The 15,834-nt window shown below is 42.1% G+C and overlaps 1 protein-coding gene across 31 annotated transcripts in view; it reads right to left on the reverse strand.

Moving 5' to 3' along the window:
* Positions 1-287: 287 nt before the first annotated feature.
* Positions 288-15,834, reverse strand: part of LOC110501039 (CUGBP Elav-like family member 2) — a 227,764-nt gene continuing 212,217 nt past the window's right edge. For 8 of the 31 annotated variants that reach the window (XM_036957414.1, XM_036957413.1, XM_036957406.1 and 5 more), the window contains 5 exons: positions 13,326-13,445; positions 7,715-7,912; positions 7,193-7,336; positions 6,866-7,037; positions 288-4,988 (listed from right to left, as the gene is read on the reverse strand). In XM_036957414.1, coding sequence (XP_036813309.1) covers positions 6,910-7,037; positions 7,193-7,336; positions 7,715-7,912; positions 13,326-13,445 — 590 coding nt within the window. In that variant the 3' untranslated portion in view covers positions 288-4,988; positions 6,866-6,909. The remainder of the gene's footprint in view (positions 4,989-6,865; positions 7,038-7,192; positions 7,337-7,714; positions 7,913-13,325; positions 13,446-15,834) is intronic. The other 23 variants (XM_036957409.1, XM_036957419.1, XM_036957422.1 and 20 more) reach the window with 9 other exon arrangements.

The raw sequence follows: 15,834 nt of genomic DNA on the forward strand, positions 1-15,834 counted from the left end.
GAGAGATAGAGAGAGAAAGGGAGAGATAGAGAGAGAAAGGGAGAGATAGAGAGAGAAAAGGAGAGATAGAGAGAGAAAAGGAGAGATAGAGAGAGAAAAGGAGAGATAGAGAGAGAAAAGGAGAGATAGAGAGAGAAAAGGAGAGATAGAGAGAGAAAAGGAGAGATAGAGAGAGAAAAGGAGAGATAGAGATGTGAAACGTGGGGTTGTGTGAAACATTACGACATCAGACAGCCACTGGAACACGACAACAACAACAACAACAACAACAACAACAACACAGAGACGAGTATTAGGAAAAATGGTTTAATATCGGAGACAGAAGCAAATAACTGCATCACACAAGAACATACGTTTACAAAAATAATTCTGACTGCTTCAGCTACACAGTTAGTTCACAGGGGACAGAGAAACCAGAAAAATCTCAACAGTTAAAAGCAAAAACCTCTAATTAGTTTATCTTTTTATTAAACTAATACATTAATCCACTGAAGGTGACTAAATATTTATATTCCTAATTGTCTTATCATGTAGACGTCACAATACAGAAGTTAAATGAAACTTACCGTTTTTTTTTTTTTGTATAGACAAATGGCTATAACCATGTATAAGCCAAAAAGAAACCAACACTCACCTAACCCCTCTTTGCGAAAATAACAACACTGAAGTAAGGAAAATTAAGGAGTTAATTAATTAAAGAAACCAAGCCAAAGTTCTTCTAGAAAATCGTATATTAAAAGACAACGTTCTTGATGCCAGCTATAAATCATACTCGGGGAACCAGTCAACAAAGGTCAGGCCACATCATGAGGCCAGACAGGTTTGTTTTTCTAATAGTTTTTTTTGTTTCCTTTAATCTCCAGTATAAAAAGTTTCACTGGTACAAAATGCATAAGTACAATCATTTGTAGAAATAGGAAAGCCTGCATTTTTTGTACTTTTCCAATCCCATCCAATGACAGATTTCGAAGTGTTGTCAAACAAACATACATCACGCTTACAGAATCCACTGAAATGCACTGACTTTGGCTTCTCTCAAGACAATACTTAAAACTATTGAAATCCTTTAGAATCAAACAAAATTATATTAATCTACAGACAACAAGCTCTTTACGGCACAGAAAGAGAGAGAAAACAAACATTTCCCCCCCAAAACTAGACATAATAAGCCAAAATGCAAAGAAACTACAAGTTGTTTTTTTCCTTTAAAATGTAATTGTTTGATAAATAGCACTTTAGATAATTAAGAAAGTAAGAGAACAGAGAACGGAACAGTGACAAGATTGAAAGATTACAACAAGCATCGGTGATGACAGCCCCCGAGATGTGAGGCACTCAACAGACATTCCTGTCTAACGGTCTGTCTGCGGAGGACACTCTTGTGCTTTTTCAGAAACATCTAACAGACTGCAACTTCAATCAGACTACACTGTGCCAACCCGCGCTGTGTGTGTATGTGTGAGTGAGAGATTTGGGAATTGGGGGATGCTTAAGTTTTGTAAAAACACACACATGTCCATACATTACCATCTCCCAAAGTATAAGTAGTTGGCTAAGGGATGAACCCGAAAACCAAAGCCTCTACGCCTGCAACTCATTATGCTGCACCGTGAGTTGATGTAACTCTGTTGTCTGTTTATGTTACCTAATGTATTTAGAGTGCAAAGATGTTCCTCACAGAGAGGATTCCTGAAGGGTCTGAGGCCTAATTGGGCAGCTGTCTTATAAGGAGACTACGATCAGCTCACGTTAATGACAAAATGATCTATTAACACTGTGTCGTATGACATATTGGCAATCCTGATTACTTTTGTGCAGGTAGTTAGAGCTGTTTTTATGGCATTTGGGGCGGCAGGGTAGTGGTTAGAGCGTTGGGCTAGTAACCGAAAGGTTGCAAGTTCAAACCCCCGAGCTGACAAGGTACAAATCTGTCGTTCTGCCCCTGAACAAGGCAGTTAACCCACTGTTCCTTGGCCGTCATTGAAAATAAGAATTTGTTCTTAACTGACTTGCCTAGTTAAATAAAGGTCAAATAAATAAAAATGACTCATTACTGCTTTAGGAAATGTCAATTTGATATGCTATGGACTCAACTGAAGTTTGGCATTGGTAAGAGGGCTCTGCCTCTTGGCTGAGACTGTTGTTTTGCTGTCTCTAGTTTTATTTCCCCTGTCTGCACTTTACGAACCCTCCTCCATTTGGCTCGGTATTTCAAATAAACCTTGTTATTCTGTAAAAAGACGATGAAACGGATAACAATAAACTGTTTTATTTTCCTTGGTTGTCAGTTTGAGAGCCACACTAAATAAGAAGGTGGCCATTTTGCCTCTCTACTCTGCGTTGTGGGACAAAATGGTGACACGCTTACCCAGAGTTGGAGAAGCTGGAGGTACAGTACAACACAGTACACTTAGACTTGGCAAACACCACCTACTTACATACAGATGTTTAGATCCGATTAGACAAGTCTTTCGATACAACACTCCCTGGTTAAGGCGACTGGTGAGTTTTTGTATAAAATAGTGCTGCGTTTTGCAGACCGTAAACTAGGTTTCCAGGGAAGGGAATCGGGGCAGTTTTACAGAATACTGAGACTGACGGACAGACAGCATTGTGTCATGTAAACGGATTGACTATGAGAATCTTGACGTAATACTTTGGCATCTCAACACTGTTTTGGCCAGTTACACTACATTACACAACATTTACAACAGGGCAAACATATTTCTGTAATAATGGTGTAATTACCAATACTGGTACATGTCCATAAGAAACTGTCAATGGAAGAAACAACAAAACCAAACAGCTGAAAATCATTCTGTACTATCAACGTTGTTTTGTCTGGATCTGGGGAGGGTTTGAGGCTTGTGTGGGAAAGTCTTGCCCTTCACTTACCTCATGTAAGCAACGCATTCATGTTGTTTGAGGTGACACATACATGACCAGCAAATAACGATGCCCCTTCCCAGTCTGTAGCAACTTCAACTAAACACTTGTCCTTGATTTAGGTTATAATGAGAGAGATGAAAATCTTAAAATAAGGCTTGACATTTGTCAAAGCGAAAGGATGAAGCGAGAGTGTTTGGAGAGAATGTGAGTGTGAGTGTTCATGTAAGGGCTTGTGATAAGGCTTTGCAGAATTCTCGGTATAATGGCTCATGTGAGAACTGTGTGTGTGAGTGACGTGTTGATAGAGAGAGCGTGTGAACAGTAATGTAAAGACTGGTGGGCAGGAACATGGAAACTGGACTGTAGAGGCTCTCACACTCAGGGGCTCTCATACACAACAACAAAGTAAAGTCAACTGTGAGGTCTGCGTGTGTGTGTGTGTGTGCATGTGTGTGTGTGTGTAGACGTGCGAGTGTGTGAGTGTGTGTGTGTGTATATATATATATATATGACACATGGGCACTTTTTACATCTTTACGAAGAAAAGCAAAACATGAACAGTTTCAGGCAACAAGACCACAGAATAGCAAGTTAACAAACTCTTTTTTTAAATCTATATTTTTACATATGAGGGATCCATACAAAACACTTAATAAAATACCCATGTTATCAAATAATTTGACCAGAAATACACTGACGCGCTATAGACAGAATGTACCTTCAAGTTTTGGCACTAAACTCCACCGATCTTGTCTTTTTTTTCTTTATAAGAAAAGAAAATTACATTATAATGAACAACAAAACACATCTAAATATTGTTTCCCACGATAGAAATAAAATCATATTAACATTGATGCTTCACAAGCCGACATGTTATATATATATATATTTATATATTCATATATATTTTTTTTTTAGGAATTTTATATAGCTAATTTACCCAACAAGAAATTTAGCAAATCGGGACTGCTTAAAATAAAAAAGACAAAACAATTATAATAGTATTCATATGAAAGGCTTTGTCTATTGTTCAAGTAAACAGATTTTTTTTTTTTGTCTTCTCTTTAAAAACATGAGACACTTAAGACCGTTAGACTTGTAATGAAACCAAAACTAAACTCACAAGAAGCACCAACGTTAACGCGGGTTACAGGTCATTTCCTCTTTTTTTTTCGCTCTATAATTTAAACAGTAGAAAATATAGGTCATTTCTTTATCATGTGCATTTAAACCACGGATTGTCTATCTGTGAGTCAGTTCAGCAAAAGGTGACACGTAGGTAGCATTTCTCCCCCCAAACAGGGCAAGTCTTTTTTTGTTGACATTTTTGTAATACCTTAAACTACTCTAGAAAAAAGTGGTTCTATATATACTTTAATGAGAAACAGAGCCACTTAAAATGGCCTTATCAAAAAACTTTACACTGCCTGAAAAATGTAAAAACAATTACAGAGCTCTGAGAGAGTCTAATATTGATCAGACAGTTTTTATTCAGAACTGTTTGGAAGTAGTCTATTTTTCATGGACACCGACAGTGTCTGCTTCTGGCCTCATATTGCCAGTGGAGCCAGAAACAAGACAGCATGCCAATCCCTGTGCTGAACTTTCAAGTTTACTTTAACTGAAAAAAGGAGCAAAAAATGAAACCCAACATAAAAGAAGGAAACTAAACATAACTAAATGAATCTAAGGGAAATCATTTTGCCACGGGGTTTTTCTGTTTTTAAAAAGAAACGTTTTGTTTTTGTCTGTAAGAGTTCAGTCTTTTTGTATGAATGATGCTATACTTCTTCACATTGATTCGCCCCCCCCCCCCCCCCCCCCTCCTCCCTCCCGCCCTCCTTCATCCACAATGTACCCCATCCACCCCACCTCCCCAAAATAGAACATGAGGTCACATGCAAAAAAAGTCCAAAAAAGGTCAAGCTAAGTTCAAAAGGTCAGTAGGCGGAGACCAGGTTATGATCAGGTGAGCTCAGAAAAGACATCAGAAAACAATGACGGGACGATGAGACTTTTTTTGTATAATTTTGTTTTTGGACGCCAGGCCACAGAGACATGCTAGGCAAACGATGAGCTAACAGGCATGGAGATGGGTTCTATAGGAAGAAAACAGGGGAGAGGAGAGAGTTACACACAGGACAGAGAGCCAGGGCACCACATTACTACAGCATTAAAATCAGGGGAACAACAACAACAAACAACAAAACAACAATGCAAACCACCAGGCCATAATGGCAACACCACTCACTACACAATTGGCAATTTTTTTTATCTATCATTATTTCATTTTTTTTGTACAAAAATGATTTACAATTTGGATTAATACTAACAGACAAACTAACAGACAAACACACTATCACACACTCATACACAGAGCACCCAAAGTTATATCCATCAGTACCACATGCTTCTAGAGAGCAAGGAGGATGGATTGTAATTTGGGAGAAACTGTTTAAAAGTTTTTGTACAGTACAAACGAACGAAACATACACGTGAACAAAAAAACGAAACGCAAGGAAAGGTTGAAATTTGACAGGTGAAGTACAGAGAGAGAGAGAGAGAGAGAGAGAGAGGGGGGTGTGTGACAGTGAAGGGAGCACAGACAGAGAGAGGTGTGTGACAGTGAAGGGAGCACAGAGAGAGGTGTGTGACAGTGAAGGGAGGTGAGTGACAGTGAAGGGAGCACAGACAGAGAGAGGTGTGTGACAGTGAAGGGAGCACAGACAGAGAGAGAGGTGTGTGACAGTGAAGGGAGCACAGACAGAGAGAGGTGTGTGACAGTGTAGGGAGCACAGACAGAGAGAGGTGTGTGACAGTGAAGGGAGCACAGACAGAGAGAGGTGTGTGACAGTGAAGGGAGCAGAGGCAGAGCGAGGTGTGAACCTGGCTCTGTTCTAGAGAATTCTACAGTTCCGAATTTCAGAAGACCACTCAACAAGGTTCTATTCTAACGGATTCTGTTCTTTGTAGGAGTCCAATAACTTAACGATAGGCAATAAATAAAATCATTTTTTTTCTGAGGCAGTAAAAATTTTGTATAAAAATAGAACTGCTTTTTTTACAAATAAAATGTACAGGCCTGTGGCTTTCGCTACTTTGAATTTCTTTTTTTTATCTCTCAAGAAACATCAAGTATTTTCAGTTAACTTCCCACCCATACATTTTTTATCTTATAGCCTTCATCAGATTCTGGATGTTACTTTAAAAATGTTCTACACAATATCCCTTTCAACAAAGACCAATGTGATCTGACCCAGAAAATCATAAGTTTGCTAACATTGTTTTAGTGTGAAATAAACATTCTCCACATTAAGAAATGAAAATGACTGTCCTGATAATAATGAAATAGAGGAGTATATGGGATGCTGTCGTTGACTGACTAACAGGTGAGAGGCCACTAAGTTTTGTTTTTGAACCCTTTGTTCCATGGTGTCTGTCAGCAGGCATCAGGGGTCAGAGAAGCAGCGGTGGTTGGCCCGGGAAACCAACACCAGGAGGTCAAGGGTCATGTGCATATCGGTGCGTGGTGTGTCAGAAATGAACCCTTTATCTCAGCATTTTATCAGGCCTCAGGTTCACAAAGAGAAAAAACAAAATCATATAGGTTCTGGGTTTTTTTCTTACTCTGTTTTTGGAGTAACGAAATTCTTCTCATAACAGTATATAAATAATCACGTAGAAAATTAAATATGTTTTACAACTGAAAAAGCTACCGATGATAGCTACTTTTTTTTTTTTAAAGTGGTACAAAATAAAGGTGGTAATGGAAGCATTAATGTGAAAGATAATACAAAAAAATGATAATAGTAATAATAAATAATACTGCTGAACACAAAAGCTAAAAAAACAAAACAAATAAAACTCAAGGAGAAAGTAGTGTCTCCCTCTGGTGGTCAAATGTTGTCTCCCCCCCCCCCCTCCACTTCCCTCCCCCAGTCCCTGTGTAGAGGTCGTGGCTCGTATGGGGACTTACCCTAGCAGTGGTAACATGGGAGCAGATAGGCCCTAGTGCTAAGATCAGTATGGTTTGCTGTCGTTCTTGGAGCGCTTGAGCTGCACCTTCAGCCTCTTCATGCCGATCTGGAAGCCATTCATGGCCTGGATGGCTGCCTGCGCCGACACGGGATTGTCATAGCTGACGAAGCCTGGGAGGCAGAGAAGGAAATGGACCGGGTACAAGAGAAGAGAGAGGGAGAGCGAGTTAGAGAGAGAGAGAGAGAGGGTGCACTAACAGGAATACAACATGTCATTCATACACAGGTGTTGTGTGTTTTCAGTGTGTTTGTGCTGGCGGACGTACCGAAGCACTTGCTCAGGTTTGTCTGTTTGTCAATGAAGACTTTGGCAGAGACCACGTTTCCAAAAGGCATGAACATCTGCAGGATGTCCTGGTCCCCAAACTCCTGGGGCAGGTGGTAGATGAACAGGTTGGCACCTTCAGGCCCTAACAGGAGAGAGACACGGGACAGTAGCGGGTAAGGGTTAAACCCAGAGACATACAGAGTGAAGAGATTATAGAGAGTTAATGCATACGTCTTTATCCCACTATGCTCTCCCCTCTACCCTCAGTGCCCAACCTGTTTCTGGCTACCCGTGGTTAGTATCGTTGTTGCATTAGTAATCTCACTAGAAAGCTTCTTGTGCCAGTTCGACTACTGCAGTCGGTTCTGGCTGTATTGGGAGTGCATACCTCTCTCCCAACACTCCACCGCTTGATTCCTTCTCTTCCCCCTCAACTCTCCAGAACCGCCTCCACCCTCCTGTCTCTTCCCTCCCCCTGTCCCTTCCCTCCGCCCCCTGGCTCCACCCCACGCCCACTGACCCTCTTTCTGGCTGCCGGCGGCACCTTGCTGCTGCAGCAGGGACTGGCTGTAGAGGGTGGGCAGGGCTGTGGCTGCATACTGCTGGATCCCTGAGTAGGCCTGTGTGAGCGCGTCCATGGTGCCCGCCGTGCCGTTGGTCAGCCCCGCGCCGCCCAGGCCTCCGTTCAGGGCCGCCATACCTGAGAGCATTTGTGCAACTTTACATAAAACCCAACAGTACAAAAAGAAGAGTGCACTTACTCATTAGAGCTCCACTGCAGGTTGTGTTTAATCACACACACACTTATTATACATACAGTACACACTCATTATACATACAGTACACACTCATTATACATACAGTACACACTCACTATACATACAGTACACACTCATTCACTCAACACACACACTTATTATACATACAGTACACACTCATTCACTCAACACACACACTTATTATACATACAGTACACACTCATTCACTCAACACACACACTTATTATACATACAGTACACACTCATTCACTCAACACACACACTTATTATACATACAGTACACACTCATTCACTCAACACACACACTTATTATACATACAGTACACACTCATTCACTCAACACACACACTTATTATACATACAGTACACACTCATTCACTCAACACACACACACACACTCATTATACATACAGTACACACTCATTCACTCAACACACACACACACACACACACACACTCATTATACATACAGTACACACTCATTCACTCAACACACACACACATTATACATACAGTACACACTCATTCACTCAACACACACACACACACTCATTATACATACAGTGCCTTGCGAAAGTATTCGGCCCCCTTGAACTTTGCGACCTTTTGCCACATTTCAGGCTTCAAACATAAAGATATAAAACTGTATTTTTAACAGCTCAGTGAGGTTGGATGGAGAGCATTTGTGAACAGCAGTTTTCAGTTCTTTCCACAGATTCTCGATTGGATTCAGGTCTGGACTTTAACTTGGCCATTCTAACACCTGGATATGTTTATTTTTGAACCATTCCATTGTAGATTTTGCTTTATGTTTTGGATCATTGTCTTGTTGGAAGACAAATCTCTGTCCCAGTCTCAGGTCTTTTGCAGACTCCATCAGGTTTTCTTCCAGAATGGTCCTGTATTTGGCTCCATCCATCTTCCCATCAATTTTAACCATCTTCCCTGTCCCTGCTGAAGAAAAGCAGGCCCAAACCATGATGCTGCCACCACCATGTTTGACAGTGGGGATGGTGTGTTCAGCTGTGTTGCTTTTACGCCAAACATAACGTTTTGCATTGTTGCCAAAAAGTTACATTTTGGTTTCATCTGACCAGAGCACCTTCTTCCACATGTTTGGTGTGTCTCCCAGGTGGCTTGTGGCAAACTTTAAATGACACTTTTTATGGATATCTTTAAGAAATGGCTTTCTTCTTGCCACTCTTCCATAAAGGCCAGATTTGTGCAATATACGACTGATTGTTGTCCTATGGACAGAGTCTCCCACCTCAGCTGTAGATCTCTGCAGTTCATCCAGAGTGATCATGGGCCTCTTGGCTGCATCTCTGATCAGTCTTCTCCTTGTATGAGCTGAAAGTTCAGAGGGACGGCCAGGTCTTGGTAGATTTGCAGTGGTCTGATACTCCTTCCATTTCAATATTATCGCTTGCACAGTGCCCCTTGGGATGTTTAAAGCTTGGGAAATATTTTTGTATCCAAATCCGGCTTTAAACTTCTTCACAACAGTATCTCGGACCTGCCTGGTGTGTTCCTTGTTCTTCATGATGCTCTCTGTGCTTTTAACGGACCTCTGAGACTATCACAGTGCAGGTGCATTTATACGGAGACTTGATTACACACAGGTGGATTGTATTTATCATCATTAGTCATTTAGGTCAACATTGGATCATTCAGAGATCCTCACTGAACTTCTGGAGAGAGTTTGCTGCACTGAAAGTAAAGGGGCTGAATAATTTTGCACGCCCAATTTTTCAGTTTTTGATTTGTTAAAAAAGTTTGAAATATCCAATAAATGTCGTTCCACTTCATGATTGTGTCCCACTTGTTGTTGATTCTTCACAAAAAAATACAGTTTTATATCTTTATGTTTGAAGCCTGAAATGTGGCAAAAGGTCGCAAGTTCAAGGGGGCCGAATACTTTCGCAAGGCACTGTACAGTACACACTCATTCACTCAACACTCACACACACACACACACACACACACACGATCACTCAACACACACACACACACACACACGATCACTCAACACACACACACACACACACACACACGATCACTCAACACACACACACACACACACACACACACACACACACACACACACACACACACACACACACACACACACACACACACACACACACACACACACACACACTCAGTATACATACACACTCACTCAACATACATACACACTCTACATACACACTCACTCACTTACTTTACACTACCGTTCAAACGTTTGGGGTCACTTAGAAATGTCCTTGTTTTTGAAAAAAAAATAAAATAATTGCCCATTAAAATAACATCAAATTGATCAGAAATACAGTGTAGACATCATTAATGTTGTAAATGACTATCGTAGCTGGAAACGGCACATTTTTTATGGAATATCCACATACAGTGGGGAGAACAAGTATTTGATACACTGCGGATTGCGCAGGTTTTCCTACTTACAAAGCATGTAGAGGTCTGTAATTTTTTAACATAGGTACACTTCAACTGTGAGAGACGGAATCTAAAACAAAAATCCAGAAAATCACATTGTATGATTTTTAAGTAATTAATTAGCATTTTACTGCATGACATAAGTATTGCAAGTGTTATTTAATGAAGCTGCCAGTTGAGGATTTGAGGCGTCTGGTTCTCAAACTAGACAAGTCCTCTTGCTCAGTTGTGCACCGGGGCCTCCCACTCCTCCTATTCTGGTTAGAGCCAGTTTACGAGATCTACAATTTCTTGGCAATTTCTCGCATGGAATAGCCTTAATTTCTCAGAACAAGAATAGATGACGAGTTTCAGAAGAAAGTAATTTGTTTCTGGCCATTTTGAGCCTGAAATCAAACCCACAAATGCTGATGCTCCAGATACTCAACTAGTCTAAAGGCCAGTTGTATTGCTTCTTTAATCAGGACAACAGTTTTCAGCTGTGCTAACATAATTGCAAAAGGGTTTTCTAATGATCAATTTATCTTTTTAAAATGATAAACTTGGATTAGCTAACACAAAGTGCCATTGGAACACAGGAGTGATGGTTGATGATAATGGGCCTCTGTACGCCTATGTAGATATTACATAAAAAATCAGCCGTTTCCAGCAACAATAGTCATTTACAACATTAACAATGTCTTCACTGTATTTCTGACCAATTTGAGGTTATTTGAATGGACAAAAAAAAAGTGCTCTTCTTTCAAAAACAAGGACATTTCTAAGTGACCCCAAACTTTTGAACAGTAGTGTACATGCATACATACGCACTCATTCACTCAACATACATACATACGCACTCATTCACTCAACATACATACATACGCACTCATTCACTCAACATACATACATACGCACTCATTCACTCAACATACATACATACGCACTCATTCACTCAACATACATACATACGCACTCATTCACTCAACATACATACATACGCACTCATTCACTCAACATACATACATACGCACTCATTCACTCAACATACATACATACGCACTCATTCACTCAACATACATACATACGCACTCATTCACTCAACATACATACATACGCACTCATTCACTCAACATACATACATACGCACTCATTCACTCAACATACATACATACGCACTGTAAAACACATTTCAAAACATTTTGTACAGGATATGTAACTATATGCACTAAATATGTATTTCATCTGTCACACACACACACACTCACACACACACTCACACACACTCACACACTCACACACACTCACACACATGCATAATACACTTGTCCTACACGTAATATACATTAAAACACATAACACAGAGGTGAATGGAGAGCCTGGCCTGACCCATGCAAACTGGAACACCACAGCAGAAACAAGCAGCCAGTCACTGAAATATCACCATGACAACATCCTTAGCCCCCCCCCCCCCCCACACACACACACACTGCACAAGACACTCAAGGCCTAACGTATGTGTTTAACATCCACACTTCAGAACCCGCTAGTGTACTCAAGATCCAATATCTCAATCTCCTCAATGGCGTCGCTCAATCTATCTCTCTCTGACGTTTTCACCACCCACACAGAGGAGAAATCACCTCACTACTGTTAGACCAATCAGACCCCAGACCAACAGTGCCAAACACCAATCAAACAGCACGTCCCTGGCATGCCCCCGTCCTTATTTGGTCATTTAGAAGGTAAAGACGAGCAGCAAGGTAAAGAAGGACAGCTACACTTGTTAGTGTGGCTTCACTGCCTAGCAGGGCAACAGTCTGAGGGGATCGATATTCCCAAATGACCCGCCGCCCGCCACCATCTGACAGAGAGGTAAACGATGACCACGGCGCTGGAAATTATAGGTCACTCATTTATTCAGGAATAATTGCACCATTGACCTTTACGATTCAATTAAAGCCTAGATGTGCTTCAATGAAAGAAGGAGGGGAAAGGGAGGAGAAGATTAATGTGCAACTGGCATTCTCATCGTGTTTGAGCGGAGGTGGGATTTATAAAGTGGATATGGCAACTGTAGGAGAAGCAGGAAAAGGTCAGGGGAGAATATGTGGAGAATGGGCTGGTTTTACAGGATCTCTGCTGTCATAACAACCCTGATTAAGGCGACACACTTTGACTTTCCCCCAGAGGTGTAGCAGGACATGACAGGACAGACACTCAATGTGGCCAGAGAAACTCACTGCCATGGCCTGCTACGACTCATCTCATCAAGGTAGACTTATATACCTGATTAAGGCCACTTCCGTATTCTTTGTTATTTTCAGAATTTTTTCTTCTCCACCTCTACTAAAAGGTTTTTCCTTTTTTTGTTGTTGAACAAATGAACCTCTACTTACACACGAGTGTGCAGATTCACTAGTGACATGTACACGACCCCCGCACAGACGTGAAGCGACAATATCAACAGCAGCACTCTTACAATAGGCACCACCCCGTGTGACACAACCAGGAAGCGGATGGGTTCATGAATAAATGGATGGATGTATTGGTAGCCGTGGTCTTTGTGAGGATGTGGTGGGTTGGGTTGGGGGGGGGGTGCAGCCTGGAGCATAAAGCCAGGCTGAACAGGTGATTTCTCAGGGAGCGGACACAGAGGGACGCCACATGGCAACCACGGGCATAGTTTGAGGGTCACAGTGACAGATGTTTGGATCCGGGACTTGGGTGGAATTTGATAGTGTTTAGAGTACCGTCTATAGATCATTACCAGTATTATTATTCATGTTTGTAACACAGACTGGAGGTGGTTTCTAGATATGACGTTCCTCTGCAACAGCAGCGTATCCCTGTGTCTGAGTGATGGCGATGGCGGTGGTGGTGAGATGAGTGGTGAGCGGCCAATGGTCGGTGAATACTCACTGTTGACGCTACCTGCTAGTGCATTAATGTTGTTCAGACCCATGGTGGCGCCAGCCAGGCCCTGTAGAGTGCCCAGAGAGGTCAGAGAGTTCATGCCCGAGGAGTTGGCTGTGGGGCCCGCTGTCGGGAAGAGAGGATACCAGGGGGAGGAGGAGGAGAGGAAGGAGTGGGCAAGAGAGGGAGGGAGAGAAAGAGGAAGGAAGAGCAAGACAAGCACGCGTGTTAGAGAAGCGGAGGCATCCAATTGGACGTTTTAGTGACATAAGCAACAACATCCTCCCTGCTCAGACAAACTGGAGCTGAGAGAGTGACAGGCAGGAAGTAAATCTCTCTGCCCTCATTCAACACTGAGTGTCCTAGAGAAATGAGAGTAGCTCCCAGGTAACAGTGTACATATAAAGATCCCTCACACGTGAATGCAGAGCAGGATGAACACAGTAGTTGTGGATGCGTGTTTAGCGATGAAAAGGTGAGGGACTCGGTCGTTTCTTCGTGAGGCAGTCGTGTAATGACCAAACCTAAAGCAGGCAGACAGGCAGGCAAGAGCGCAAGCAAGAGTGCCAGATAACCAACTAGACCCTTCACTAGACTCCTGTTCAGGATCCCACGGTATGACAGAGATATATCTCAGCAAACATTTGGCATGTTTTTTTTTACAAGGTTAATTTAGCCCTAGAACGGAGACACAGGCACACACACAGACGCGATCGTGACACACACACAGACGCGATCGTGACACACACAGAGACACGATTGTGACACACAGAGACACGATCGTGACACACACACAGACAGGATCGTGACACACACACAGACACGATCGTGACATACACACAGACACGATTGTGACACACACACAGAGACACGATCGTGACACACACACAGACACGATCGTGACACACACACAGACATGATTGTGACACACAGAGACACGATCATGACACACACACAGACACGATTGTGACACACACACAGACACGACCGTGACACACACACAGACACGATCGTGACACACACACAGACATGATTGTGACACACACACAGACATGATTGTGACACACACAGAGACATGATTGTGACACACACGCAGACATGATTGTGACACACACGCAGACATGATTGTGACACACACACAGACATGATTGTGACACACACACAGACATGATTGTGACACACACACAGACATGATTGTGACACACACACAGACACGATTGTGACACACACGCAGACATGATTGTGACACACACACAGACATGATTGTGACACACACACAGACATGATTGTGACACACACGCAGACATGATTGTGACACACACACAGACACGATTGTGACACACACATACAAAAGAACAGATCATTAGGGACAAGAGCATGCCTAAGTGCTGAATCGTCCCTAAGTACAATGTGGGTGAATAACAATTGTCCCTCACAGACAGTCGTTTATTTGATTATCCAGAAAGTGTCCATAGTCCAGTAGACATAATGTCCACACACCCCTCTAAGTCACGCTTACACTGCATCAGAAAGATTGGATATCTTAAAATAGACTTAGCACAAATGAAAATCAAGACAGTCTCTCAATGGTAAATTGGCTGTCTTTATCAAATTGAAACTAATATTCAGTCAAAATGTCATTGACGGAGAGTGTCGCCTTTCATTGGCACTGAGCAGAGTCTGAGCATGCACTAATAATGTAGCTCTAGTATCCACAGAACACACGAGAGAGAGAGAGCGAGAGAGCGAGAGAGAGAGAGAGAGAGAGTGAGCGAGCGAGAGAGCAGAATTCACATTTGAACCAATGCTAAGCAGCTGGGTGAAAGCAGGGAGCAGGACAGGCAAAGGGTGATGGGTAACACTAAACAAAGCTCTTATTCACGCTCTGTTACTTGGCTACTCCAGAAAAGACAGCAACCAGGGAACTGGAGGAGCAAGGCAGAGAGGACAAGAGAGATGGTGAAGAGAGAGAGAGGACAAATGGAGAATGGAGTAATATGAGTAAAGAGAGACAGGAGGGCAAAGAAAGAGAGAGAGAGAGAGAGAGAGAGAGAGAGAGAGAGAGAGAGATAGAGAGCAGAATAAGAGAAAAGCAGAGAGAGAGAGAGAGCAGAATAAGAGAAAAGCAGAGAGAGAGAGAGCAGAATAAGAGAAAAGCAGAGAGAGAGAGCAGAATAAGAGAAATGCAGAGAGAGAGAGAGAGCAGAATAAGAGAAAAGCAGAGAGAGAGAGAGAGCAGAATAAGAGAAAAGCAGAGAGAGAGATAGCAGAATAAGAGAAAAGCAGAGAGAGAGAGAGAGCAGAATAAGAGAAAAGCAGAGAGCGAGAGAGCAGAATAAGAGAAAAGCAGAGAGAGAGAGAGCAGAATAAGAGAAAAGCCGAGGGAGAGAGAGCAGAATAAGAGAAAAGCAGAGAGAGAGAGAGCAGAATAAGAGAAAAGCAGAGAGAGAGAGAGCAGAATAAGAGAAAAGCAGAGGGAGAGAGAGCAGAATAAGAGAAAAGCAGAGAGAGAGAG

The sequence above is a fragment of the Oncorhynchus mykiss genome, chromosome 21 (genome assembly GCF_013265735.2).
Source record: "Oncorhynchus mykiss isolate Arlee chromosome 21, USDA_OmykA_1.1, whole genome shotgun sequence".
Lineage (NCBI taxonomy): Eukaryota > Metazoa > Chordata > Actinopteri > Salmoniformes > Salmonidae > Oncorhynchus > Oncorhynchus mykiss.